The sequence below is a fragment of the Dipodomys ordii genome, unplaced genomic scaffold (assembly GCF_000151885.1).
Source record: "Dipodomys ordii isolate 6190 unplaced genomic scaffold, Dord_2.0 Scaffold197, whole genome shotgun sequence".
In the NCBI taxonomy this organism is placed as follows: domain Eukaryota; kingdom Metazoa; phylum Chordata; class Mammalia; order Rodentia; family Heteromyidae; genus Dipodomys; species Dipodomys ordii.
The window spans coordinates 1276715-1303766 of NW_012267413.1; the positions used below are offsets into that span (position 1 = coordinate 1276715).

General features: G+C 38.2%; 1 protein-coding gene across 3 annotated transcripts in view; it reads right to left on the minus strand.

The window, feature by feature from the left end:
• Positions 1-27052, minus strand: part of Rnaseh2b (ribonuclease H2, subunit B) — a 63122-nt gene that overhangs the window by 16986 nt on the left and 19084 nt on the right. For 2 of the 3 annotated variants that reach the window (XM_013034856.1, XM_013034854.1), the window contains exons 2-8: positions 23413-23484; positions 21386-21493; positions 18093-18169; positions 15441-15555; positions 6238-6302; positions 5102-5204; positions 281-362 (exon numbers count right to left, since the gene is read on the minus strand). In XM_013034856.1, the coding sequence (XP_012890310.1) occupies positions 281-362; positions 5102-5204; positions 6238-6302; positions 15441-15555; positions 18093-18169; positions 21386-21493; positions 23413-23484 (622 nt within the window). Of the gene's footprint in view, positions 1-280; positions 363-5101; positions 5205-6237; positions 6303-15440; positions 15556-18092; positions 18170-21385; positions 21507-23412; positions 23485-27052 lie in introns of those variants that run through there. The other variant, XM_013034855.1, reaches the window with a different exon arrangement.

Here is a 27052-nt window from a genome sequence, read left to right on the forward strand (position 1 = left end):
CTCTCAAAATATTCATGAAGAACCATAATAGTTGAGTCTCAGTAAGGGATAAAATTTTAATAAACTTCATCCTCTACAATCATACAAAGCAATGATTCTAATTTTAACACTCACTAGTTGCTGCAGATCCAAATCAATTCATTCCAGTCAGTTAATTTGTATTAGAAATCAACTCTGACCCATATATGACATAGCCCACATCCACCAAGGAAAGCCATTGTTGGGGAAACCAAGAGGCATGAATACTTGTTAATTACAACTAAAGATGAAAGACACATACTTTAAATGTTTAGATAAGCCATCACTTAATTCTTTAGGGATGTAATCAGAGATCAGACCATGAGCATAATGAAGATAATCCTCTGAAAGAGAAAAATTATGAAAGAAAAAATTAGTGAGATTATGATAGTTTTATAGTCAAATTGACTTCAGTTCAAATTCTTCCTATATCTGGATTTTTCTATCAGGAAATTCATGTATGCTCTCACTTCAGTTTCCTCATTAGTTAACTAGGGATACTAATACGTATATGTAAGGACAGGAAGGAATACAGAAGATAATTCCAAAAATATGATATATTGAACATTAGATGGCCACCAGATGCTAGGAAACTAAACTAAAATTCAAGGTTGCTTTCTTAGTTGAGGTCTCTAAATATGAAAAGCCAATTGTAACAATACAAGATATTCATGTGTCTTTTTTTTTTTCCCTCTGCTGATCCTTGGGCTTGAACTCAGAGCCCAGGCACTGTTCCTGAGCTTTTATGCTCAAGGCAACCACTCTACCACTTGACCAACTGCTCCAAGTCTAGTTTTTTGGTAGTTAATTGGACAGTCTCACAGACTTTCCTGCCCAAGATGGGCTTGAACCACAATTCTGGGATCTCAGCCTCCTGAGTAGCTAGGATTATATGTGTATTTCTTTTTACTTTCTTTCTTTCTTCTTCTTCTTATTCTTTCAGTCATTGGGCTTGAACTCTGGGCCTGAGCACTGTCCCTCAGCTCTTCAGTTCAAGGCTAGCACTCTACCACTTGAGTTATAGAGCCACTTCTGGTTTCCTGGTGGTTTATTGGAGATAAGAGTTTCACAGACTTTTCTGTCCCGGCTGGCTTTGAACCATGATCCTCAGATCTCAGCCTTCTGAGTGGCTAGGATTACAGGTATGAGTCACTGGCGCCCAGCTACATGTGTATTTCTTTTAAGGTAACTTTTTCTACAATGTTTTCATATAGAATAAATGTAATAACTAAGCAGTAATGAATATTAGGATTTAAGCAAAATAAAATAAAAATAGTAAATAAAATCATCTCTTTGAGTTGCCTGTTAGGTATTTGCTTCCTAACAGCATTATATACACTCCCAAATTTAAAAAATAAAGCTTTTTCAAAAAAATGAAAAAAACTTAGCAGAATATATAATTAATAATTCATTTTCTAGTATCTGGACCCTTAACACTGACATCACATTAAATATAGTTACAACGAAATCTGTCTCCAAATCCTCTTTCCTAATTCAGTATTGTGTGTAAAATATGATGAACAATTGAATTTAACCTTCAAATGGGATAAGCACAGGGGCTATATAAAATACCAACAGTTGACCTCAGGTTTGCTGCTGGGATGTTCACTTACTTTCTTCTTCCTTCTTTTCTCTTCTACTTTCAATGTGGCTCAACACTATTTAGAAAATTACTGCCATCTGGTGATCACCTGATTTCATTTTTTTTCTTTTTTTTTTGTACATCTTTTTATTGTAAAAATTCTATACAGAAGGGTTACAGTTACATGAGCAAGGTAATGAGTACATTTTTTTTAGGGAGGGGGGCCCGGTTCATGGGGCCTGAACTCTGGGCCTGGGCACTGTCCCTCAGCTCTTCAGCTCAAGGTTAGCACTCTACCACTTGAGCCACAGTGCCACTTCCAGCTTTTTTCTTTTTTCTTATGTGGTGCTGAGGAATTGAACCCAGGGCCTCATGCATGCAAGGCAAGCACTCTACCACTGAGCCCATGAGTACATTTCTTATTGAGCATTGTTGCCTCCTCCTTTCTTTTCCCCCTACCGTCCTTTCCCTCCCACCGCCACAAGTACCTCCCCTCCCACCCTCCTCTCCCCCTCTCTGCCGAAAGTTGTAAAGTTCATTTTGAACATAGTGTTTTGTACATCTCATTGTTACAATGGGTCAATCTCTATCCTTATTTAACCATTTTGTTTTTTCCTTCCTCTTCCCGAATTAAAGAGGTATATATATAAGATACAAGCACTGACATCAAATTGAAACAATAAAAAGAAAGAAAAAAAATACTGTGTCTCTATCTTGGGGTTCATCATTTCGCTTAACACCATCTTATATGGTCATATGTACATAGCTTTTGACCTTTTCTGCTTGTCCTACACATGTACTAGTTACTGCAAATAAGGGAAACTATGGGACCTATGTTTCTTTGGGCCTGGTTTACTTCACTTAATATAATTTTTTCCAAGTCTTTTCATTTCCTAACAAATGGGGCAATGTCATTCTTTCTGATGGAGGCATAGAATTCCATTTTGTATATATATACACATTTTCTTGCTCTACTGAGGGACATCTGGGTTGGTTCCATATCTTAGGTAAATAATGCTGTGATAAACATAGTTGTGCTGGTAGCCTTAGTATGGCCTTGCTTGTGATCACTTGGGTAAATGCCCAAAAATGGGATTGCTGGGTCACAGGGGAACTCTATGTGGAGTCTTTTGAGTAACCTCCATACTGCTTTCCAAAGTGGTTGAACAAGTTTACATTCCTATCAACAATGCAGTAGGGTTCCCTTTTGGACACATCCCCTCTAGCATTTGTTGTTATTAAAGTTCCTGATTATAGCTATTCCAACTGGGGTGAGGTGGAACCTCAATGTAGTTTTGATTTGAATTTCTTTTATGGCTAGAGAGGTTGAGCATTTCTTCATATGTCTATTGGCCATTTGTATTTCCTCTTCAGAGAAGTATCTTTAGCCCACTTATTTATCGGGCAGTTGTTTCTTTGAGGATTTGTTGTTGGGTTTCCATGTATGAGACCCTTGTCCGTTGTATGGCTAGTGAAGATCTTCTCCCAATCCGTGGGCTTTCTATTGATCTTGCTAGCTATGTCCTTTGCCATGCAGAAGCTCTGCAACTTCATACAATCCCATTTGTCCAACCTTTCTTTGATTTGTTGTGTTTCTGGGTCTCTATTAGGAAAATTTAGGCCTGTGCCAAGGAGACCTAGGGTTTCTCCTATTCCTTCCTGCAATGTTTTCAGGGTGTCTGTTTTAACTCCAAGGTCTTTGATCCATTTGGAGTTGATTCTGGTGCAGGATGATATATAAGGATCTAGCTTTAGTTTTCTACAGATGATCACCTGATTTCAAAAGGTCTTTGGCAGATTATACTGTCAATGTGTAAGTTATGTTTGGACCCTTCTTAAAATATGTTCATGGTTATGCCAGGGTCCATGAAGAGATAAAGAAAACTATTTTAAGAAAGCCAACATACGGTTCGTTGGCTGTTACCACATGAAGTTAATGGACTATAAGAGGAAGAATGCAAGGTGTAATAGCTTCTTGGACACACTAAAGGGCAGAACAGCCCATCCCAGATCCTCAAATGGGGAATCTTAGCAGAAGCACTGGACTCAATGCAAAATACTTTGTTTACCAGCCAGAATAAGTCATCTATCTCTCTAGAACCAGTTTCCCATTCTTAAAGTAAGATCTGCCTGAAAAATATCTAATATCCTTTCTCCTTTGTTAGAAAAATGATCATATGGTTTTATCAACTGATAGCTCCATCCATCCACCTATCCATCTACTTGATTTAATTCTTCCTCTTTTTTTCTTAAAGCCATTTAGGACCCTAACTGCTGGTAAACTCAATATAGCAGGTGTGACATCTGCTACTCCTAGTAGTATGTACAAACAAGGTGTTAAAAATAGATTACTGCAAATCAAAGACTATTTGAATCACTACCACTCACAAACAGGCCACTGTTCCTCAGTCTATTTTCTGTTTGTATGCATGTGTGTGTTTGCTTTTTAATGGCTGAAGTCAGATTTTAGGAGTCACATAACCAGGTTAAGAAAATACTAAATTAGAGCTTAAGGTTAGAATAATTTCTACACCACCCATTTGGGAATGTTAACTGCAATACATAATTGTTCACGTATTTGTACATATAAAAATAAAAGGACACTATATTGAAAAGAGCAAAATAAAGTTCCTTGGTAACCAAAAGAAAAGAATTGCCAAGTGAATCAATTTCATCTAAGTGCAAAACATTGAGAGCTATCTAAGGAAATATGCCTCATGGGAACAAACTGCAGCAAAGATGAAGCCTATGTGCGGTTTTCCTATGTTAGTGTGGGTACAGTACGCCCAACAACAAGGTGAAGAGTGGGGATAGAGAATGCCAAGAACCATCCACAGCTCAGCCCTGCCACTTGCTAGTAAGGCAACTCTAGGGTGAGCCTCAACTTTCCTGAGCCTTCCTGTGAGGTCAGATGAGAAATGTGTGTTATATAGGCCAGTTAGCCATGGGCCTGGTACATCACACACTCAATAAATGATAGCAAGAGTCCCTAAAATTGTTCTCATTATTAATCTAAAGGAGCTATTTGCGGGCTAGCTCAGTGGTAAAGTGCTTGTCTTGCATGCATGAGGCTCTGGGTTCGATTCCTCAGCACCACATAAGCAGAAAAGGCCAGAAGTGGTGCTACGGCTCAAGTGGTAGAGCCCTAGCCTTGAGCTGAAGAGCTGAGGGACAATGCCCAGGCCGAGTTCAGGCCACACGACTAACCTCCCCCTCCCCCCCAGAAAAAGAATGTGTTGTTGTTTTTTTAAAAAGAGCCATTTGCTGAATGAAATGACACAAGTAGCAACTAGTAGCAGTCATTATGTGAGGTAGAAATAGTGCTGAATTTTGAAAGAACACACTTGTCCCAAGACCAATGAGCATACTGGCAAGAATACGAAGAGTGACAGTATCTTAATTCTGACAGTAAGATTGTTAACTCCTTAGATAAGCATTTGAAGAAACAATAACAACAAAAAAGAACTTATTCCAAACAAAAATAATTTCTGATTTACTTACCTTCTTTGTCATTAGAAACCTGGTCACCAGAGAACAGAGATGACTGGACCCGGGCACCAACAATGACATTATTGGCTTTTAAAGCTGCCACAGTCTGATGAACCTAGAAGCAACCACAGGGGAATCAGGATTCTTTCACCTTAGTTCTAGAACTCCTTGACTTTACAGATAGCCCTCAATCCATTTAAGAAGTACCTGAGAGCCAGCTATCAGAAGATGGGATGGCTGAGGATTTGGAGAGATGCTGAGAATCAATGCTGGTGCTCTCAATACATGGGCTTGCTTAGGTCTCCACAGTAGGGGAGATGGCATGTTGTGGTGACTGAGAACACTGACTCTGGAATGAGGCTGCTTGGCTTTGCTCTGTGATCATGGGTTAGTTTACATCTCTCAACTCTCTGTGAAATTGGCAAAAAACTAGTACCTATTTCCACAGGAGTCTTATGAGTCCAATGAGTCCTGTGAGTCCAATGTAAAGCCTTAGAACAAACCCTAGCACAAAACTTAAATGTAATACTTCCTCCCTCCCTCCCTCCCTCCCTCTCTCCCTTCCTTCCTTCCTTCCTTCGTCCCTTTCCTTCTTGAGCTGAGGAATAACATCTCTGGAGGTAGCTGTGGGGTTACCACACCCAACAACATCAGGCCTGGCATGATCTGGTTTAGGGATATGAGTCTGCATTAACCAAAAGCAGAAAATCCTTGCATTCAGTGGTGGGACCAGCCTTTTATCTTTTTATACAGTTTTTCTCTTTATAAAGGATATACAGGATGGTCTTTGAACCAGTCTTACTGCCTTAGCTAAGGATTTTTTTTAGAAGCAACATTACTATTTCTTTTAATCAAAAAGCAGCAGAAGAATCTTATACATACATTTTTCTAATTTGGGGAAGGGAAGGGAAGTAACAAAATGCTGAAACAAGGATACAGATTGACCTGTTTTAACAATGAGACATACAAGATACTTTGTTGAAAACAAACTTTACAAACTGGGTTTGGGGGAGAGATATGAGAGTTAGGGAGTAACAATGCTAGAAAGGAAATGTACTCATTATCTTACTTATGTAATTATAACCCCTCTGTACAGTCTCTTTACAATAAAAAAAATACTAAACAAAAGCAGAAGAGAGGTACTATACCTTTTTCTCCAGCCACTTCAATGTCTTTTCTTCACTATACTTGTAATATTTCTTCTTGTCTATTTCTAAATTAAAAGTACTACAGTAAGTTAAAAACACTACATACATCAGTTACAAGTTAACAATTTAAAAATAGTTTGTAATATTTTCTATTTCTAAAAAACCCTCATAAACCTGAGAAACATCATGAGATATTTTTTAAATGTTAGAAGTCATTCTACCATGAAATGAATGGGGGGGGTGTAAGAAAGCCCTCAAATTATAGAAACAACTCTCTAGAAGTAATTTTGAAAACTCAGCCAACTAACACACTAAGCAATCTATTTCTTCTGGAGAATTTAAGCTCACCTTAATGTTTTCAATGAAAGACTTCCTTTCTAAAATAAAAACGGAAGTCACAAGGGGAAAAAAATAACATTGAAGGCAGGTGCCTATGAAGTTCACTGCATATATTCAGGGGGAAAGAAATCTTATTAACTACTCAATGCTGCCCTGGTGGGATTAGTGGAGTAAAAAGAAGAGATCTTTTAATGTATTACCAATATAAGCATAGCTATTTCAGGGGAATTTAGATTTATGGTGGGCTCAACTGAGCCCTTTACAGGGATTAAAGTTTCACCTCTTATAAATTATACTTCCTTTCCTTACAATGCACATAGCTTTATATGCCATGTGATTAAGCCAGGATTTCCTTTGCAATGCTTTTCATTCACGGAGTTTCTTTTTCTTTTACTTAGCAAGGGCCACAACCCCACTTTAGCGGAAGTCACCTTTATGACCACCGAAAGCCAATGCAAACTAACCATCTGTGAAGTAAACAGGATAGCCTTTTCCCTCCTCCCCTCCATATCATGGAAAATGGACATTGCTTATTCAGGGGTAGTTTTCTGCAGTCTGTAAAAGAATCCCCAAGAAAGGTACTAAAGATCCTCAATCTTAGTTTTGGTGCATTTGCATACACACCCTACCTCATTTGAGCCAATGGTTGACAACACAGTGGACAGGAGAAGACAGGATAGAGTGGGGACAGAACCCTAGCACCCATCTTCTGAGGATGCTGGAGTAATGGGGAAGGATGGCTGCATATGACATCCATTAGAAGTGTGAGAACTGCTCTTCTATTGCCAGATAGGGAAAATAGCTTATTGTAGAAGCAAAGCCCAGAAGACTCGATTCCATTTCTCTGGAAACAATGTCCCACTGTATGCATAAGTCAGAAATTATATGGGCACACAGTAGTCACTCAGTACTTGTATAATGTTGAAAGCCTTTTAGGTTCTATTCCCCATCAGACTCTCCAAAAAAGTTCAGAACTCAAGTCCAAGACTCTGTTGTTAGCCTCTCTAGCACCTACCTCCAAATTTTCTGATAGAACTCCCACTCCTTGAATCCCCTGGGCCAGGGGGAGGGACTCTCCTATATCTCGTGAAGATGCTCTTGCTGAAGATGTGAACAACAAAGTGAGCCTTCTGCCTGAGTCCATGTGAACCCTAGCATGCATCCTCTCAGGGGAAACTCCCACCCTCTTGAAACCTGTTTCCTGATGAGTGAAGGAAGTTTCCTAGGAAGCTCTTTTGAACATGAAATGAGTGGGATAATCTACACAAATCCTATCGCACAGTGCCTATCAACAGAAGATACTTCATATTAACTAAGAAAAAAATGAGGACAGTGATACTGGTTAAGTGCATCAGAAACTAATGTTTGTTCAGGCACTTTACCTACATCTTGTCTTTGATGGTGAGAGTAAATCTCAAGTGAAAATGAGCTTATATATCCCATGTTGGAGGACTGAGTTTCAATGACATTAAGTAAATCGTCTAGAGGCAATGGCAAGTAAGTAGGAGCTTCAGCATTTCCACCCAAGCTGACTTCCTAGCCATGGACCTGATGTTCATTAACAAAAAGTATAAAGATCTGCACTCTTCTAGGTATCTCTGCTTACCCTGCTCTTAAGGGGAACGTTGATGAATGTGAATGCCACTCTTTTGGCTTCTATGAGACTGACTACTTCTCTGATTCTTTTGCCAGCTTCCTCCATAACTGAACCTTTTTTCCTGAGGTAATAGGGTCCTGGTTCAGAATTACAATACAAACCCAACCAGGAGTATATATCACATTTTCTTGATCCATTCATCTCTGAGGAGCATCTAGGTTGGTTCCATATCTTAGCTATGGTGAATGACGCTGCAATAAACATAGTTTTACTGGTAGTTTTAGTATGGCCTTGTTTGTGATCCTTTGGGTAAGTGCCTAAAAGTGGGATTACTGGGTCACAGGGGAGCTCTACATGTAGTCTTTTAAGGAACCTCCATACTGCTTGAGTCATATAAATTCTAGGGTCAGTTTATCAACTTCTAGCAAAAAAGAAAGTCTGCTAAACATTGAATCTACTAAACAATATGGAATCTTTCAACATATAAATGTGTTGTATTTCTACCTATTTAGCTTTTCATTGATTTCTCTTGGCAATGTTTTGTAGTGTTCCTTATATTGATCTTACATATACTGGGTCATATTTACCCCTCAATACTTTATAATATTTGAAGATCACATAAATGTTATATTTTGATTCTATTTTTTCTCTTTCTCTTCTTTTTTTTTCTTTTCTTTTTTTTTGGGGGGGGGGTGGTCCGGTCCTGGGGCCTGAACTCTGGGCCTGGGAACTGTCCCTCAGCTCTTCAGCTCAAGGCTAGCACTCTACCACTTGAGCCACAGCGCCACTTCCAGCTTTTTTTCTTTTTGCTTATGTGGTTCTCAAGAATGAAACCCAGGGCCTCAGGCATGCAAGGCAAGCACTCTACCACTGAGCCACCTTCCCAGCCCCATATTTTGATTCTACTATCCAGTTGTTCAATGCTAGTAGTCACACACTGTAGAATGATATTTTAGATCATATATAAAACAATGGTCCTGTAAGATTCTAATAGAATTGCATCTAGTGCTGTAGGTATTGTAATGTTGGGAGTGCAAGGAATCACACGTCTTTATGGTGATACTATTGTGAATAAACCTACTACACTGTTAGTTGTATAAAAGTCTAGCCTGCACAATTAAGTACAGCAAAATGACTTAATTATGCTAAAAAAAATTACACTATTCACTTAGGTGCTAAGTACACTACGTTTTATTGTTCTTTCTGACTGTACTCCTATTTGTGAAACAGCCTCCACAGGTAGTTTAAGAAGTGTTCCAAAAGAAGCTGTAGTGATCACAGGAAAGGAGAGCCCCATGAGTTAGACTGCCCTGCAGTCCTTCCAGTAGGCCAAAAATGTGCAAGTGGCAGACAGTGATGAAGATCCTGATTCTGTGTAGCTTAAGCTCATGTGTGTGTTTGTTAACAAACTTTTAAAGAATAAGAAAAAGTTTACAGAACAAGGATATAAAGAAAACATGTTCATATAACTATATAATATGTTTCATTCAGTCATTTATAAGATAACCTAAGGAATTTGCCACGGATACACATTAGCATATTAGAAAGTGCTCTTCTGTTCTTGATTTGCTGAGAATTTTTTTCAGGAATGAATTTTGTCTATTGCCTTTTCTGTACTATTAGATCTGACCAAGTAGTTTTCTTTTAGTAATGTGTAAATTTGTGAATTACTCTAAAATTCTAAGTTTCAAACAACCTCGAATTCCTATAATAAATCCCACTTAGAGCTCATGTATTTGATTTTGTAGACATGATTTTTTTGTTGTTTTGTTTTGTTAATTACTTCATTTGGTACTTACATATATTTAAGCTATCATGGTCTACTTTTAGTTAACAGATTGTTTCAGGAACAGTATACGAACTTGTGACAATATACTTGCATTTATCTCTCTTGGCTTTTAATGTGAGAAATAAGAAATTATAGACTTGATTTTTCTAATAATCTAATAATACCTTGTTAAGAATGTTTCAAGCTTAGCTGGGCGCTGGTGGCTTTCATCTGTAATCCTAGCCACTCAGGAGGCTGAGATCTGAGGATCTTGGTTCAAAGCCAGCCCGGGCAGGAAAGACCGTGAGACTCCTATCTCTAATAAACCACTAGAAAACTGGAAGTGGTGCTGTAGCTCAAGTGGTAGAGCGCTCACCTTAAGCTAAAGAGCTGAAGGATAGCGCCCAGGCCCAGAGTTCAAGCCTCACAACCGACAAAAAAAAAAAAGGAGACAAAAAAAAAAGAATGTTTCAAGCTATGATGGAATAAGATGGTCTAATTTTCTTTTTATAACATACCAGGGCAATTCTAGTCTCATAAAATTAGTTTTGCAAAATTCCTTCTTCATCTATTTGCCAAAAGAGTTAGACAAGAACTATCGCTTTGAGTATTATTTATTCCTTAAGGTAGAATAAAATTCACTAGTGAAGCCATTTGGACCTGGAGTTTTCTTTCTAGAAAATTTTAAAATTGTACCTTATTTTTAAATTAAACATTGCCTAAATAATCACCTTATCGCAGGTACTACACAAGGCCCAGTGAATAAACTATAGGTTATTTTTGAAATTTATAAATTCTGAAAAGTAAGAAAGTCTAAAATATTCATGAAGACTATACAAACTATTGGTAATTATGAAAAACATTACAGCATGTCCTAAATTTCATACTATAAGAGTCAGTGGGTTAGACAATATGTGTATGTTCTAGAGGGTTTCCTCCTTATGTGTCTGGTGCCTATAAAACTAGCCTGAAGCATCTGGAAAGTCTGGACTTACAAAATAAAGATGGAATAAATGTGCGTCCACAATTTAATTGCATGTTCAGCAATCGAGTAATCGGTTCACAAACTTGAATTTCCCCAATGTATCATTGAATAAACTGCCTAGAGCACATTTTCACTTCTATTTTCTCAATGTTTTCCATAACTGAGAAACTCATATAGTCGCTTGTTTCTCTGTCTCCTGGGGCAGAATCTTGGCAATTGTACTGGGATATTTTAATCAGGTAAGTTTTCTTGGCTCTTCTTGTTGATCACATCAGACAGTATGGTGCAGCTTTGGCTTGTACCATGAAACAGACTATTACAGGCAAGGCAAAGTTCATGACTCTTTACTAGTCCCTCCCAGGGTCACCTCTCCACTGAATGTGAGCTTTGTTGGCCAGAAATGTACTCTAAGCCCCAGAGTAAGCAAATGAAGACTTTATTTATTAGTGCATTTTCAGCAGTAATAAAGAAGTCAGGGCTAAGGTCATAGCCACATTCATTCAGATCACCCAATGATAGTGGCAGGGCTTGCATCAGGGAGAAGGCAGAGGAAAAGGAAGGCTTACATACACCTGGAGATCAGGACAGGACTCAAATTTATTGCCACAGCCACTGGGGCCTTTCTTGGGCTGAGTTTATTATGCTAATATCCAACTAGCAGGGGAGCCAGGGGATATTTCAGATTTTACTCTCTGTTCAAGGGACCATGGGGAAAAAAGTCCAAAAATAATCAGCTTTTCTTTCTATACCTTTGCTCCCTCTTATAGATGTATTCTGATCCCACTTTAGTAGGCAGAAAAATTGACAAGATGGAGCCAAACACTAATTTCTAAGAAGACAATGATCCAAATTCAAATAAGCAACTGATATACTCAACACAATCACTCAATGATGGCCTGGGCATTCTCTGCATAGGTAAGTGTCTGCTTCTGAAGCTGTCTCAGCACTGTCTCCCTTCCTGCCTCCATCTTCCATACAAAAGACAATAATTAATGGGGATTCCCCAAGATTTCAAAAGTAAAGCATGTTTCTATTTTAACCTTAGATACCACCTAAAAACTTTATCTGAATATCATGGAAGTAATTCAGAGCATTAAAAAGGAAGGGCAAGAGTTGCTATCAACAGACTTGGGGATAGATGCTGGATCTACTACTTCACATTCTTGGATATCAGGCAGCTTAGTTAAACCTTTTGAGTCCTGGTTTCCTCATCTGTAAAGACGCAGATTACAAAAGCAATGAAAGGGAATTACTGAAGGGCTGTTAACAGACATAAATTAGTAAGTACATAAGTGCTTCTGTTTGATAGGCTCTCATAATCAATTATAAGCCCCTAATGATAAACATTCCCTTGCAGATTTTCATAGAAAAAGATGTCCAGATTACTACACAGGCCTTACATACAGAAAAACAGCTCACATATATTTTAGGCAAAATGGTGAAGCAAGTAATGGAGAATTGCTTATACACATTTTGATAAAGAATCCATTAGAGGCTGAGGCCTCTCCTTCCTTCCCTTCTTTTTTATTTTAAAATTTATTGTTTGGGCTAGGTGCTAGTGGCTCACACCTGTAATCCTAGCTACTCAGAAGGTCGATATCTGAGGGCAGTAGTTTGAAGCCAACCAGGGCAGGAAAGTATGTAAGACTCCCATATCCAATTAACAAGCAAAAAGACTGGAGTAGAGCAATTGCTCAAGTGGTACAACACTAGACATGGGGAAAAAAGGTCAGGGACAGTACCCATGCTCTGAGTGCAGGCCCCAGGACCAGTACACACACACGCAGGCCCCAGGACACACACACACACACACACACACACCAGCACCCATGCTCTGAGTGCAGGCCCCAGGACCAGTACACACACACACACACACACACACACACACCAGCACCCATGCTCTGAGTGCAGGCCCCAGGACCAGTATACACACACACACACACACACACACACACACACACACGTGTTTGGTTGTATGTGTATGTGTGTATTTTTTTGTATCAGTACTGGTACCTGAACTCAGGGCCTGGGTGTTGTCCCTTAGCTTTTCCACTCAAGACTGGCTCTCTACCACTTCAACCACAGCTCCACTTGAACCACAACTCTACTTCTGGGGCTTTTTACTGGTTACTAGAGATAAGAGTCTCACAGACTTTCCTGCACAGGCTAGTTTCAAACTACCATCTTCAGATTTCAGTATCTTGAGTAGCTAGGATTACAGGCATAAATTATTCAACCCTATGTGATTTTGTTTGTTTTTAAACCTTTCTTTACTTCAACTTTATAGACTATTGTTCTTTCATGGAAAAAAACTGATTCTGAGAAAATTGCCAAAACCTCTATGGTACATGTCTGTTGCATGTGACACTTATTCTGAATGACTTCTCTTTCACTTACTATCATTTAAACAAAACAAAGAAAAACATCAGGCCTAGGTTTTAGAAACCTAATTATATAACACCCACACATACTCACACACACACACACAACACACATAAAAGTTGGTAACGGCTACTTTCAAAAAGAAAGTGCAGATCTTCTAAGAGTATTAGGTAATGTGGAAAAGTAAAGGGAACTGGGATAGAAATTCAGTGACACAACAGATAGCTGGAAGGAAGGAATGAGAGAGAGAAGGCCTATTTTAAGACACAGACTTGAAGCAAGCAAGCAGGAGACATTAGTCCTGTTTTAGGCATCTGGGTTTCTGAGTTTTGTTTTAAGATGACTGTTTTTATATAGCTAATGGCAGAATTCTGGATAAGTTAATTGCATTTTCAACTCATGTTAAGTTGACAGAAATTAAAATGACTTGTAATTATTCTTCATTACTATAGCTTTCAAAAGTGGTTATGGGCTATTTCATTTGTCACCCACAAAAAGATTCCTGTCTCCTACAAACTCAGAATCAGGGAATGCCTTTAATGGGACTGCTTTGATAAGATCTTGGCGCCATGCACCCCCCTAGATCCAAAGTGGAGCCATAAGTGTGGCCAAGAAAGAATTAGTAGACGTGAAATGCAACCAGCAAGGTTCTCCCTTTCCTACTGTAAACTTACACTTACTGGAATCACTGCTTTCTTAAGTCTTAGAACTGTCAGTTGGCCAGACTATCTATGACCCCAACAGCTACAGCTTATTGGCCTGTTCTCATTCCCACATCATTTTCCAGATTAACCCTGAAACTATTGGGGTGGTTTTTTTTAACGACACTGAAGTTTTCTTTTCAGTGATTCTAACCTGTCAAAATACATCCAACCACAGTGCCTCTCTTCCTCCTTTCAAAATTCAAAAAATAGGGCTGGGAAGTTGGCTCAGTGGCAGAGTGCTTGCCTTTCATGCATGAGTCCCTGGGTTTGATTCCTCAGCACCACATAAGCAGAAAAAGCCGGAAGTGGCGCTGTGGCTCAAGTGGTAGGGTGCTAGCCTTGAGCTGAAGAGCTGAGGGACAGCGCCCAGGCCCAGAGTTCAAACTGCACAACCGACCAAAAAAAAAAAAAAAATCAAATAAATAAATGCTACAATCTACTTCTCTCCCGGGCCTGCTTGCTCCTCCATGCCACCACCACATATCCTCTGGGTCAAGGAGCTAACCTAGAAATCATTCTTGACTCCTCCCTTTCCTTGACCACACTGGACCATGCATGTGATTAGTTCTGGGTCTAAATTGCTTCTTGCTTCTATCTCCATCTCTTAAGCTCAGGTTAGATTACTGTAACAGTTCTCTGCTCATGGTCTTGGCTTTTCTAGTACATTCTTCACAAAGTCACAATATCCTTATGAAACTTTCACAGGCATGCCATGACTCTTGGGCCAAGACCAAAGCCCCCCCACCTCCCATTCTGAACCTTTGCCCAGCTTTCCTGCCTTAATTCAGTGCAATTCCCTAAAACCTTACATTGCACTCTTAGAACTTTCCTCCATGACCACCTTTGCACATGCCCATGCCTTTGTTGTGCTGCTGTTTTGACTCATCCTTCTAGACTTTACTCAGAAGTCATCCCTCCCCACCCCCCAGAAAGCAAAACAATATCCACCAATTCACCCCATCCACACCCAGCCCAAGCCTGTCCTATGTATCCCTAGAAATATAGGGATCACTTCTACCTGTCATACCTGTGCACTGCTTGTCACTTGCCTCAGTCAAACTCAAAGCAAAGTAAGTAAATGCACAGTGTCTTATTTATCCCCAAAGCCTGGACCTCAGAAGATATTCAATGTAAGTACAGTTTTATACACTTTGACAAATGAGAAAGTTGAAGACTAAAGCAATAAAGTCAGTTGCCTAAAGTCAAAGAAATACTGAGACTAAAGCCATGTTCTATGACTCCTTTTCTGTGGATAACCAGCAGATTTCACTGTGTGCAGCTCCAAAGTAGGCAATCTACTGACAAGTAGAGCCACCCTGCATAACAGATTTCCCTTCCACCGATGAAGACTAAGCATCACCAGGGAGCTTTCTGCAGCTGCTGCGTGACCTTCCAATCAGCCTGATCTCAGAGGCCCACATGCTGTACCTTTTTCCTCTGTCACATGGTGAAGTAACTTCTCAAGTTCCGGCAGTTTCAGCAACAAGATGCAATCTGGAAATACATCATCCACCACAACTTGATCTAGGGGCTGAAACTTGCCCTGAAAAAAACACATTTATCAATCAGAATGCAAACACTCTCATGGATTAGCTACACATAAGGAGAGAAAAAGACACATCTCCACATGGCTAGTCCTTTAAACTTAGATGAGACCCCCTTGTTACATCCAAGGAATCATTCAAATGGGATGAGCTTAGAACTAGATTCACTCTCTATTCACTTTAGGAAGCTTTTGTAAGCAAGAATTTTACACAGTAGGCACCAAATGAAGAAGGGGACAAAACCCCTGGTAAGTTTAGGAAGCCCCAAGATCTTGAGATTGCCCAAAGTGACCCAACCTTTCAATTTGAAGAAGGGCCCACTATGGTCACAGAAAAGTCTGGATCAGCACAGTTCTGAGAAGATTTAGACATTCTAAACCAGCTTCTGCTAGGTAGGACTGTCCAAGCATGAGCTGTGTAGACCACAAAATTCAGAACCATATTCTTATCAGTTATGATTAGCTTCTCTTAATCTTACAAATTGCAAGGGAAACAAAGTTTGGCTAAGCAAAGAGATCAGTGCCCTGATTTAGGGATGCCAGGCCTCTAACAGGTATGCGATTGCCCAGGTTCTAACTCTGATCATTGGTTTCTGTGACCAAGCTTTAGAAGACAGAAAATCTGATCAGTTTTCTTTCTGCAAGAGCAGCTTTCTTTAATTTTAAGAGTGGAATCTTATTCATTCAGTAGCATGTGTGACAGCTTGCCACACTATCAGGTTAACAAGTGCTAAGAAATGTTCTCATTTTCCCTCCAATCACAGATTCCTCCAATCACACATCCCCAAAGTCTTGCTGTCTGTAGATTTCTACCTTACAACTATGGTCTTCTATGATCAGCTAATATTTTAAATATTTAAGTACCCCAAGGCAATACTTAGCACATAATGGACCACCACACAGTCACAATATAAAATAGCTTCAAAATTAGTATTTCTGAATTTCTTTATTATGCAACCACACACACACACACACACACACACACACACACACACACACACACACACACACACACAATGAAAATACAGGAAGCAATTTGCAAAACTGGTATCTTTTTTGGCCTTTTTCTTGCACAGACACTTGGGCCTGAACTCGGGGCATGGCCACTGTGTTTTAGCTTTTTCTGCTCAAGGCTTGCATTCTACCACTTGAGCCACTGCTCCACTTCAGCTTTTTGCTAGTTAATTGGAGTCAAGAATTTCATGGACTTTCCTGCCTGGGCTGTCTCTGAACTGTGTTTCCCAAATCTCAACCTCCTGAATAGTTAGGATTACAAGTGTGAGCACTGTTGCCTGGCAAAACTGTTATCTTTTAAACTTCAAGTATATGGTGCTAGAGAATACAGTGGCAGCTAGGGTAGTTGATGTCACTGCCCTGACTTCAGTTGAGGAGCTGGCAGTTTAATCCTCTAGATTTTGAATGATTAAATCATATCCACAGTGAAGAAGCCAGTAGCATCTTAGTATTATTTATGACAATAATAAAGTTTTGAGCTTGAGAATCCCAGGAAAGGGAATTAGGAATCCTTAAGGATTCATCAACAACAGTATGGAGACCTTGTGTTGGAAACTTTGAATGAAAGAATTATTTGAACTGTTTATGAGACTGGTGGGTTTCTTTTAAAAACTGTAAATGCTTGTAAGTTTGTTTTATGTGGTTCCTAAACTATATTATGTAGTTTGTGTGTGTGTGTGTGTGTGTGTTTGATGTTAGCATTTCTTTTCTTTTTTTTGTATGTTTTTAATTGCAAAAATACTGTACAGAGGGGTTACAGTTACATGAGCAAGGTAATGAGTACATTTCCTATAGAGCATTGTTGCCTTCTCCTTTGTTTTGGTTTGGTTTGGTACGGGGTTTGAACTCAAGGCCTTGTACTTGCTAGATAGGTACCCTCCACTTGAGTCATGCCTCTAGAACCATTTGCTTTGGTTATATTCAAATAGGGTCTCACTTTTTGAGTGGACTAGCATGGACCAAGTTCCTTTTACTTATGCTTCCTATGTAGCTAGGATTACAGGTACCTGAGACATCATCTTGGACATAAATGGAGAAGGGAGGTCAAGCAAGATTGTCTTTTCTTGTAACTTACATGCATGTATGAAAAACAGGATAGTGAAGCCAGTTAAAAATTGTTTAAGGGCTGGGAAGGTGGCTCAGTGGTAGAGCGCTTGCCTTGCATGCCTGAGGCCCTGGGTTCAATTCCCCAGCACCACATAAGCAAAAAGAAAAAAGCCGGAAGTGGCGCTGTGGCTCAAGTGGTAGAGCGCTAGCCTTGAGCTGAAGAGCTGAGGGACAGTGCCCAGGCCCAGAGTTCAGGCCCACTACTGGAAATAAAAAAAAAAAAAATTGTTTAAAAAGTAACAAAGGAGGATGAGAAAGAGTAATAGAGGGGGAAAATTTTATCAAAGTACATTATATGCATGGATGGAAATATCGCAATAAAACCACTTTGTTCAGTTAATATACACAAATAAAACAATCATAAAAAACAGTCTCTTCTGTCACTTCACTGCCAACATGTCAAGGGGACAGTTTACCTGTTTGTCAGCTTTTATGAAGTAGTGGAGGAGCAGAAATAGAGGGTCCATAGGGGTGGCAAAGTGAAGAAGGCCTCCTGTGAATGAAAAAGAACAAAGTTGTTTAGAAGGACAACTTGGCTACTGCATCTTAATCTCATTGTAACAAACATTTGTTGAAAAATACATACGAAATATCAAATTGAGAAGCTTTTATACAGACCTAAGAAATCTCATTCTGTGGCTTGTGTGACAGTCTGTCATGCTTCCATTAGGTTAACAAGTGGCAAGAAACTATTTCATTTATATGTACTCGTTTTTCTTTCAAATCAGGTATCTCAGGTCCTACTGTCTTTAGGTAAGGTTTTCTCATGATTGGTAAATCTCTCTCAAAAATTATTGTGGGCTCTGAGATTACCCAAACTCGTGTGGAAAAAAAGAGAGTTAAAACACCAGAATACAGTTTTAACTTTCCATTTCTTCTTTAGAAATCATTTTTATAGTCTCTCCCTTCCTCACCCTCCTTCCCACCTTCCCCCGGCCCCTCACCCACCCCCACAAAAAAAAAAAAGAGAGAAAGAAAAAGTCTACCTTAAGCTACAGGATAATGTAACTTCATGTGCCTTTGAGGATGAAGCTGACTTGGCTTTCTGTCCTGTGGCCTGGGGGGTCATCATTCAGTTCACTGCTTTAGCTCCCTATTTCACCTCAATGCTTGCTCAAGAGGAAAAAGGCAAATGAGCAGTGTCTAACCCAGCAAACTGAGAACTCTGCTCTCTGGGCGGAAAGGAAAAAGGGCAACCACAAAAAAGACTACCAGCGTCCTCAACCCCATCCTGGGCTCCTCTTTCTATAGAGCTGAACCACAGGAGCTATTTTCATTAATAAAACAATAAACACTTCATTTGCCTCATTCAAACTTTATTTTAGTTTCAGGAAACACATGTACTTATTTCTATTCTCAGACCAACCTACATATAGAAGCAAGATATCTTAACTCTAAATTATATGTATTCTAAGAAAAACATAATTTTATATTATGATGCCTTTTAATTATTTTTAAAAAAATAAAGTTTGTAAAAATAACCTATCAAAAGCTTTTCAAGCTAATTTTAAGTTTCTATTATACATAGAAACTAGGAATAGGTTTTTAGGTCTAACAATAGTATTATGGTGGTGGCAATTCTTTCTTCAAATATAATTTTATCATTATTATTAAAGTGTTGCACAGAGGGGTTACCATTTCATAAGTCAGATAACGAGTACATTTCTTTTTGGACAATGTTACCCTTTCCTTCACTTTCCCTGTTTCTCCCTCCCATCATCCTTGCCCACAAGTTGCATAGTTTATTTTCCCTTTGTACCACGACCATATTTGTCCACCTTTGTGGTGGCTATACTTTAAAATAGTTTTTTCTTTAGAATTAAATTTGCCAGTATTGTGGTTTGAACTCAGAGCCTCAAGCTTGCTTAAGCAGCTGGTTCTCTACTGTTTGAATTATAGCATGGAACTATGGCATGAAACCTAAAATAGGAGGATCAAGGTTCAAGCATGAACTTGGGCAGGAAAAAGACTTTATCTCATAAATAATCAGTGCAAAAAGGGGCTAGAGGTAAGGGTCAGTGGTATTATACTTGCCTAGTAAGCATAAGGCCAGAGTTCAAAAACTCAGTCCCACTAAAATAAATATATTAGTTAATAAGTAAATATGAAAACATAATTTCTCAGCAGGGCGCCAATGGCTCACGCCTGTAATCCTAGCTACTAAGGAGGCTGAGATCTGAGGATCATGGTTCAAAGCCAGCCTGGGCATGAAAGTCTGTGAGACTCTTATCTCCAATAAACCACTCAGAAAACTGGAAGTAGTGCTATGGCTCAAGTGGTAGGATGCTAGCCTTGAGCTGAAGAATTGAGGGACAGTGCCCAGGCCCAGAGTTCAAGCCCCATGACCACAAAAAAAAAGAAAAAAAAAATACTTACAAGCAGTAATCCTTTGTCCAGAGAGACAATCAAAGTGGCCTTCGTACCTTAGCATTACACTTGGAGCCAACAGACAGAGGACACAGGGAGAAGCAGAAAACTTGTTGTGCACTTGATCATATTCAAAAGGCTGAGAAATGACAGCAAAGTGCTTTCTGACAACAATGCAGGTGTGAGCAGTGGGAATGCAGACTGCCTCAGATATCTACCAGCTACATAACCCCAACTCACTCCAAACCTGGATGAGAACATGGCTTTCTTGAGTCTTTTTTCCCCTCTTCACCTAGAATTTTGGTGGTGGTGGCTTTTGTGTATGAGTATATATATAGGTGGGTAGGGGAATCATATTTTGAATCTAGAATGGCCCCCAAAGGCCCATATATTAAACGTTTATTCCAGAGTGATATTTTGGGATTGGAGAACCTCTCAGAGGTGAGGGTCAGTGGGAGGTCTGGGGTCATTGAGGTGTGCTCTCAAAGTTGACTGTGGGACTCTGATCTCTTTGTATTCCTGTCTTTAATTCCTGGCCATGGGGTGAGTGGTTTCACCACACACTACTAAGATGACACAGAGTGCAGGCCTCCAAAGCAAGAGAGCCAATGAACCATGGAATGAAACTTCCAAAACTGAGAACCTACATAAATATTCTTTCTTGTAGGGTTGGCATTCTCAGGTACTTGTTATCATAGTAGAAAGTAATTTATATCCCATATCATATTATTTATTTCTCATATAATCATTTATATATCATAATGGACAGTAATTCACATGACAAAGGATGTTAAATTCAAATATATTTTAGATTTACATTAGGATGCTCAAGGGAATAAGTTAAAAACTTGGAGATCTTCAGGAGAAGGAATTTCTAGTCAACTCAACATATACTTCACTGTACAAAGGTAATCTCACTTCTGCCTAAGGATGTGTTGATGTGTTAGGAGACAAATCAGAGTTATTAAAGTTTCCTATCTGGACACACATTGAGGTACACTGGAGACCCAAGTCCCAGTAAATTGAATGGATTTTTCCATTTCTTTCTTTTTCTGTGTGTGCTGGTACTGGGGTTGCACTTAGTGTCTTACGTTCTCACTTGGCTTTTTTGCTTTAATGCTAGAGTTGTCTTTCTTTTCTTCTGGACTAACCCCTTTCTGATGCCATTGAAAGCTCTACCACTGACTGCAACCCCATGTGAGAAGCACAGAAAAGCTAAAGCATGCATTTAGTTAATGTGTATATATACAATATATATGTATATATATATTATGTATATGTATTATGTATATATATGTATATATTATGTATATATACATATATACATGCACCAGTGGCTTACCTGATTGAACTGACTGATTTATAAACCAAGAATGATGTTTTTCCTTGAAAACTTTGATTTCAAACAGCTGCTGTAGACACATATTGAACAAGTAAATGGTCCCTTCCCCTGCAAGACAAATCTGTTTTTTATTTGTAATTTTTCTCACACATATACACACACATCAAAAGCCTAGACATAGTTCTGAAGAATGTTCCTAATATAAACATAAACATATATAGATATTCTCTATACAAACTGACTCCACAGAAAGCTTATGGCTATTATACCCAGATGCTTATTTTCCAGCTCCATAAACCTCACTGAATTTAAACCATAAAAGTAAAAAGTACAAGTCATTTATGTTAACTGCTACAAAATCTCTCATTGAATCTGCCATCAGATCAAGAGGGAAAAACAGACCTAAACTCCCAAACCCTAGTGATTTAGCCAGATGTTCTAAGCTGGCATATGGGTTCCCTCTCCAGACCAGCATGTGTTTTCCCCCACCCTCCACACACATACACAGGAACTAAGCTGAGGACCAAGCTCTAAACCCCAAGGGCCAAACTAGGTAAAAAATGCAAGGACACAGCAAGTGAGTAAAGCCCCAGTAAAGGGGATGGATTTTTCCCTGCCTCCCTCTCTTCCTGCCTTCCTTCTTTCCTTCCTTTTTGTGCTAGTACTGGAGTCTTACATTCTCATTTGGCTTTTACACTCAAAGCTGATACTCTACCACTTGAGCCATACCTCCATGCCTCCATTTTTTTTATTGAATGAAGCCTGTGCATATCTTATGTTTACCCTCCTCAACTCATGAATTTTCCTCCCCAGTTATCAAGGACCTAAGTTTAAATCTGTGTCCATCACTTGCTCAGTGTCACTAGGGAAGTTATATAACCTTTATGTGCTTCTGCTTCTACATCTGTCTATGGGACAACATCAAATCTATTTCAAAAGGTTTTTATAAAGATTATGATAAACATGTAAATATCTTAAAACATAGTAAGTGCTTAGCTCACCCTTATGTTTTGATTGCTATTCTAGCAACTAAAAACACCTGCTCCTGTGTTGCCTCTGCACATTTAGAAACTTTGGAAGAAGGCTTGCTTTCTGTTGTACCTATATTTTTGTTAAATGCTTTGGATAGTTTACTATTACCTAAAACTTTTCTTGAAGAAATATTTCTTATATTAACTTATATTCAGGCATAACTAAAAATTTCAAATAAGTAACCAATTACATTCAATTTAAGAGAAGTTTTCCTCTCTCATTGTTGTATTTATAATCTTTCCAAAAAGGTACTACCATTGCCTTTCCCTTACCTTCACTTATGTGGTCACTAGGGAATTTCTAACTTGCTAAATATCAGATGTCTACTCAAAACCTTACAAATTAATGGAAAAACAATTCTGCACAGAGATGAATGACATCACTAATATCACTACGTAGCTGAGTACTATTTCTAAAAAAAAATAGGAGATAAAATTGAATATGTATTGAATATAAAGTTAAAACTGTTTTCCAATAAACTATATGCCTCTGTAATATGCAATGCTTTTTTTTTTAATCATTCCTGATTGGGGAAAAATGTACCGCTTTTTGGTCAGAATAAAAGGAGGAAAGTACAGCTAAAAATGAAACTAATCAAAATGTCAGCATGCCAAATAAAAACCTTCTGCTTTTATTTTAGTTGTCTATTTTACTTCCTAACATAAAATGAACTAACTTTAAGAAAACTACTTTAAGAGAAGCTAGTGTAGGGAAGCCAAAAAAAAGTCGATCTGTTTTCAGGGAGAATTCAAGCATGCTACTTTTTTGTTATGCCAATAGTTCTGATGACTGAGAAGTTCTGTGAAGTAAAATTATAGGAATTTTTTTAAGTCAAATGAATAATCTGGGAAGGGTCATAATGCCATCACTTCATGATGGCACCTTAACTTTAAAACAAATTAGACACAGGCAAATCAAATGCCAAATGTGCATTGGCCATAATGTTCAACAAGGAAGAAAGGAGATGGGAAGGGATACTGTGTGGAGAGACTTACCTGAACATGGGTTAATCAATTTTACAAACATAAGGCCACTTTTCATTTTCTTTGAAGTATCTTTTAAATATTCTGAAAAAAAGGGTTGATTTATAAAAATTAAAAGGCATTTTCTCTGATGTTCACTTTAGTTACCATATTTTTATTTCCTTTCTTCAACCTCATAATTGTCCTTTCCACAATTTTTAACTCAATGTATCACTTATAGGCTGTGTAATCTGGAATAAATTATCAGTTTCTTGGCAAATCTACAGTGGTTTTCAAGTAGTTTTAAGTAGTTTTTTTTAGAAGTTATGAGGAGCAAGGCTCTAGATTCAGATGGCTTATAATCTGTCACCTTGAGCAAAGGTCATAGTCTCCTGACTCAATTGCCATTTATAAAATACTGATAATAATTACCCATTTGCTTCATAAAGAATCAAACTAGTTAATTTGTTGAGCACTTAGATAATCAGACCAAAAAAAAAATAAATGATAGCTATTGTGATTATTAATATTACCACTACTATCATGAAGTAAAACATTTTAAAAATATAAATTTATGGGATATTTATATTTTTTAAACTCTGAATGTTCTGTTAACCTTTTTCTTTGCCCATGTATAACCCAAATAAAACAGCAATTAAATATATAAAACCACTGTCCTCAAGACACTGGGCCATGCTGGGCATGTAATCTCTGAAGGATGGGAACAAACAAGGTGAACCCTAATGCTTCCTAGCTTACTCCCTTTCCAGTTCAAAGCATATAGGGCACAGGGCTCGGAAATCTATTATTTATAAGAAACATGTTTAATATAAAGACACAAGTAGAATAGAGTAAAATGAAAGCTTCTTCTACACATAGGTCAAAAGAAATATTTAAGAGGCTATACTCATCACAAAGGAAATTACTTGTAATATAAGATCATTTTATACTAATAGAAGAGTGAATTAACTAAGGAGATACAACACTCCTAAATGTTTATGCATCAAATACAGAACTTCAAAATGCACAAAGCAAAATCTGATTCTCCTCATCCTCTGCCTCAGATCGCAGCCTCCTGAGTAAATACAATTACAAGCATGAGCCATTGGTGGCTGGCTTGAGATATTATTTTTGATGAGTTATTATCATTTCCCTTGATGAGTATTGTAATAGAGAACTTTGGATCCAGTGATTCTTACACATTATCCTTCAGCCTTCTGTTCTTCCATAGCCTAAAAGAATTACAAGATTTAAATTCCAGAAGTTGAAAAAAATATATATCTATATCTATATTAGCTGTTCAAGGGAAGAACTGCTTTTATTTTTCCCATGAAAGCAGTAAGTCCAGAGGATAAGCTACTACTGACTGTATCAATGCATTATGCATAATACATTGTGAAACGTGTTCTGGGATATACAAATGTAGACAGACCTAAAATGTCTGTTTAGTAGGGGAAATCTTTTTTTTTGTTTCCGGTTAGTTGTGGGGCTTGAACTTGGGGCCTGAGCACTGTTGCTCAGCTCTTTTGCTCAAGTCTAGTACTCTAGCACTTGAGCTACAGTGCTACTTCTGGTTTTTCTGGTGGTGGGCTGGCTTTGAACCACGATCCTCAGATCTCAGCTTCCTGAGTATCTATGATTACAGGCATGAGCCACCAGCGCCTACCTGAAATTTTTCTTTACACTGAATAAGACAACACAACTTGCTCTTGGGCTGAATGTTTCAACACTAATTTCAAGTGAGATGATATAATCAGGTTTTTAACCTCTTTACTATGGAATTATGTTTCAAGATTACTTTGTCTTATCTATTTCACTTATTCATTCACCAAGCATTGACTAGTACAAAATAAATCCAGCATTGTTCACATGGAGTTCATGGAAACTCTACAGAAGAGACAGATTTTAAACATTCACAAATTCATTTTGCATTCACAAATGCAAAGTGTACAACTGGTTAAGGAGAAATAGTTTAATAGGATATGAAACCTTACGATAGAAGAGGTAAACAAGGAGACTTGGCAAGCTTCCAATGCCTAGAACTGCTTACATTGTCTACTTTCATAGCTAAGGAAATATATAGTTATGAGGTACAGTATGTTTTGATACATATGTTCAATGTGTGACTGTATACCCATCATTATCTCAAACCTTTCTATTCTGAAAAATACAGTAAATTATTAACTAGTAACTCCACTGTGAGACCCTAGACCTTCCTGCTATCTAATTATAATTTTCACTCCATCAACCACTCCCTTACCCCTTTCTACCCTTTCCAGTAGTAACCACACTTCTACTCTATTTCCATGAGATAATCTGTTTTAGCATCCACAGAAGTATACCAGGCAGCCAACTGACTTGACAAGGGTGTCAAAAACATTTGTCAGGAAGGGTCTAATCTCTTTGATAAACAGTGTTGGGAAAACGGAATATGCTCAAGAATATTCAGAGTGAAACTAAACTTTCATCATATACTAAAATCAACTAAAAATAAAGACTTAAATAAAAAACTTGCAACTATGAAACTAGTAGAAGAAAATGCGGGAGTTTGCTCTAAATAAGATGATGTTTACAACAAAGCCAAAAATAGACAAATGGGATATATTAACTGAAGTTTCTCCACAGGAAAGGAAATAAGAGTGAAGAGAAAGTCTGTGGAATGGGTGAAAGGTTTTGATATGCTTATTTAAATTTTTTTGAGTTAGATGCTGATATCTGAAAGCCAACTCGTTTTACATTCAGCACAAACTTCAAATATAAATATTTCGCCTATCCATAAAAAATGTTACTGAGTAAAGATTTTGACTTTTACAATTAAAAACCCTGGCAACACACTGACAAGCAGCAACCACCAGGATCTAGTTCTTTTTGGTCCCCTTCAGTATCTTGTATATCATCTCATGATTAGGCTATCAAATGCTATGTCTGCCCTCCCCTCCCCCACCCCCACACACCTTGCTTTCTACATTCTATGCATTCACAGCAGAACTGGTTAAATATTCAACATTAGGTAGCTAAACAACCACTCAGCCATAACCACCACTACATCTTGCTGAACCTTTTTATACTACCAATTTCATGCTGCCAGTTCAGACTGTCAGTTCCAGGAACTAGGAATTCTGCTGTGAACAAAACAAAGCTCTTTCCCTCATAGAAAGCCTGTGTAATACATCTCTTTATCTCCGGTTTCTACAACTCCAAACCAAAAGGATCACCCTGATCTGCCTTCACCTCTCCATCACTCAGTCCCTACAGGGCAACAAGGTGGAGGACCCAGATCTACTGGAGCCTGGCAGGCCTGATCTACAATTGCACTGATCAAATAAAATACATTCCACAAACCTGAACCTCATATGTAAATTTTTCTACAAGCCACATTAAACATGGTCAAAAGAAATTTTAGTAATATATTTTATTTATCTTAGTCTACCTAAAATATTTTCACCATGTAAAAAATTTCACTGGCATGCTATCTGAGTTTCTTGTAGATGCCTTTTATCAGATTGAAAAAGTTTCTATTAATAAATTGTTAAGTGTTTTTTCTTTAAAGTGTGAAAAAATGTTAATTGTGTAAAATGTTTTTTCCTATGGTTAATGAGGTGATTAAATGGATTTTAGCTTTTATTCTATTAATATAGTGTATTAACATGTTTGAGCCAATTTTCATTCTTAG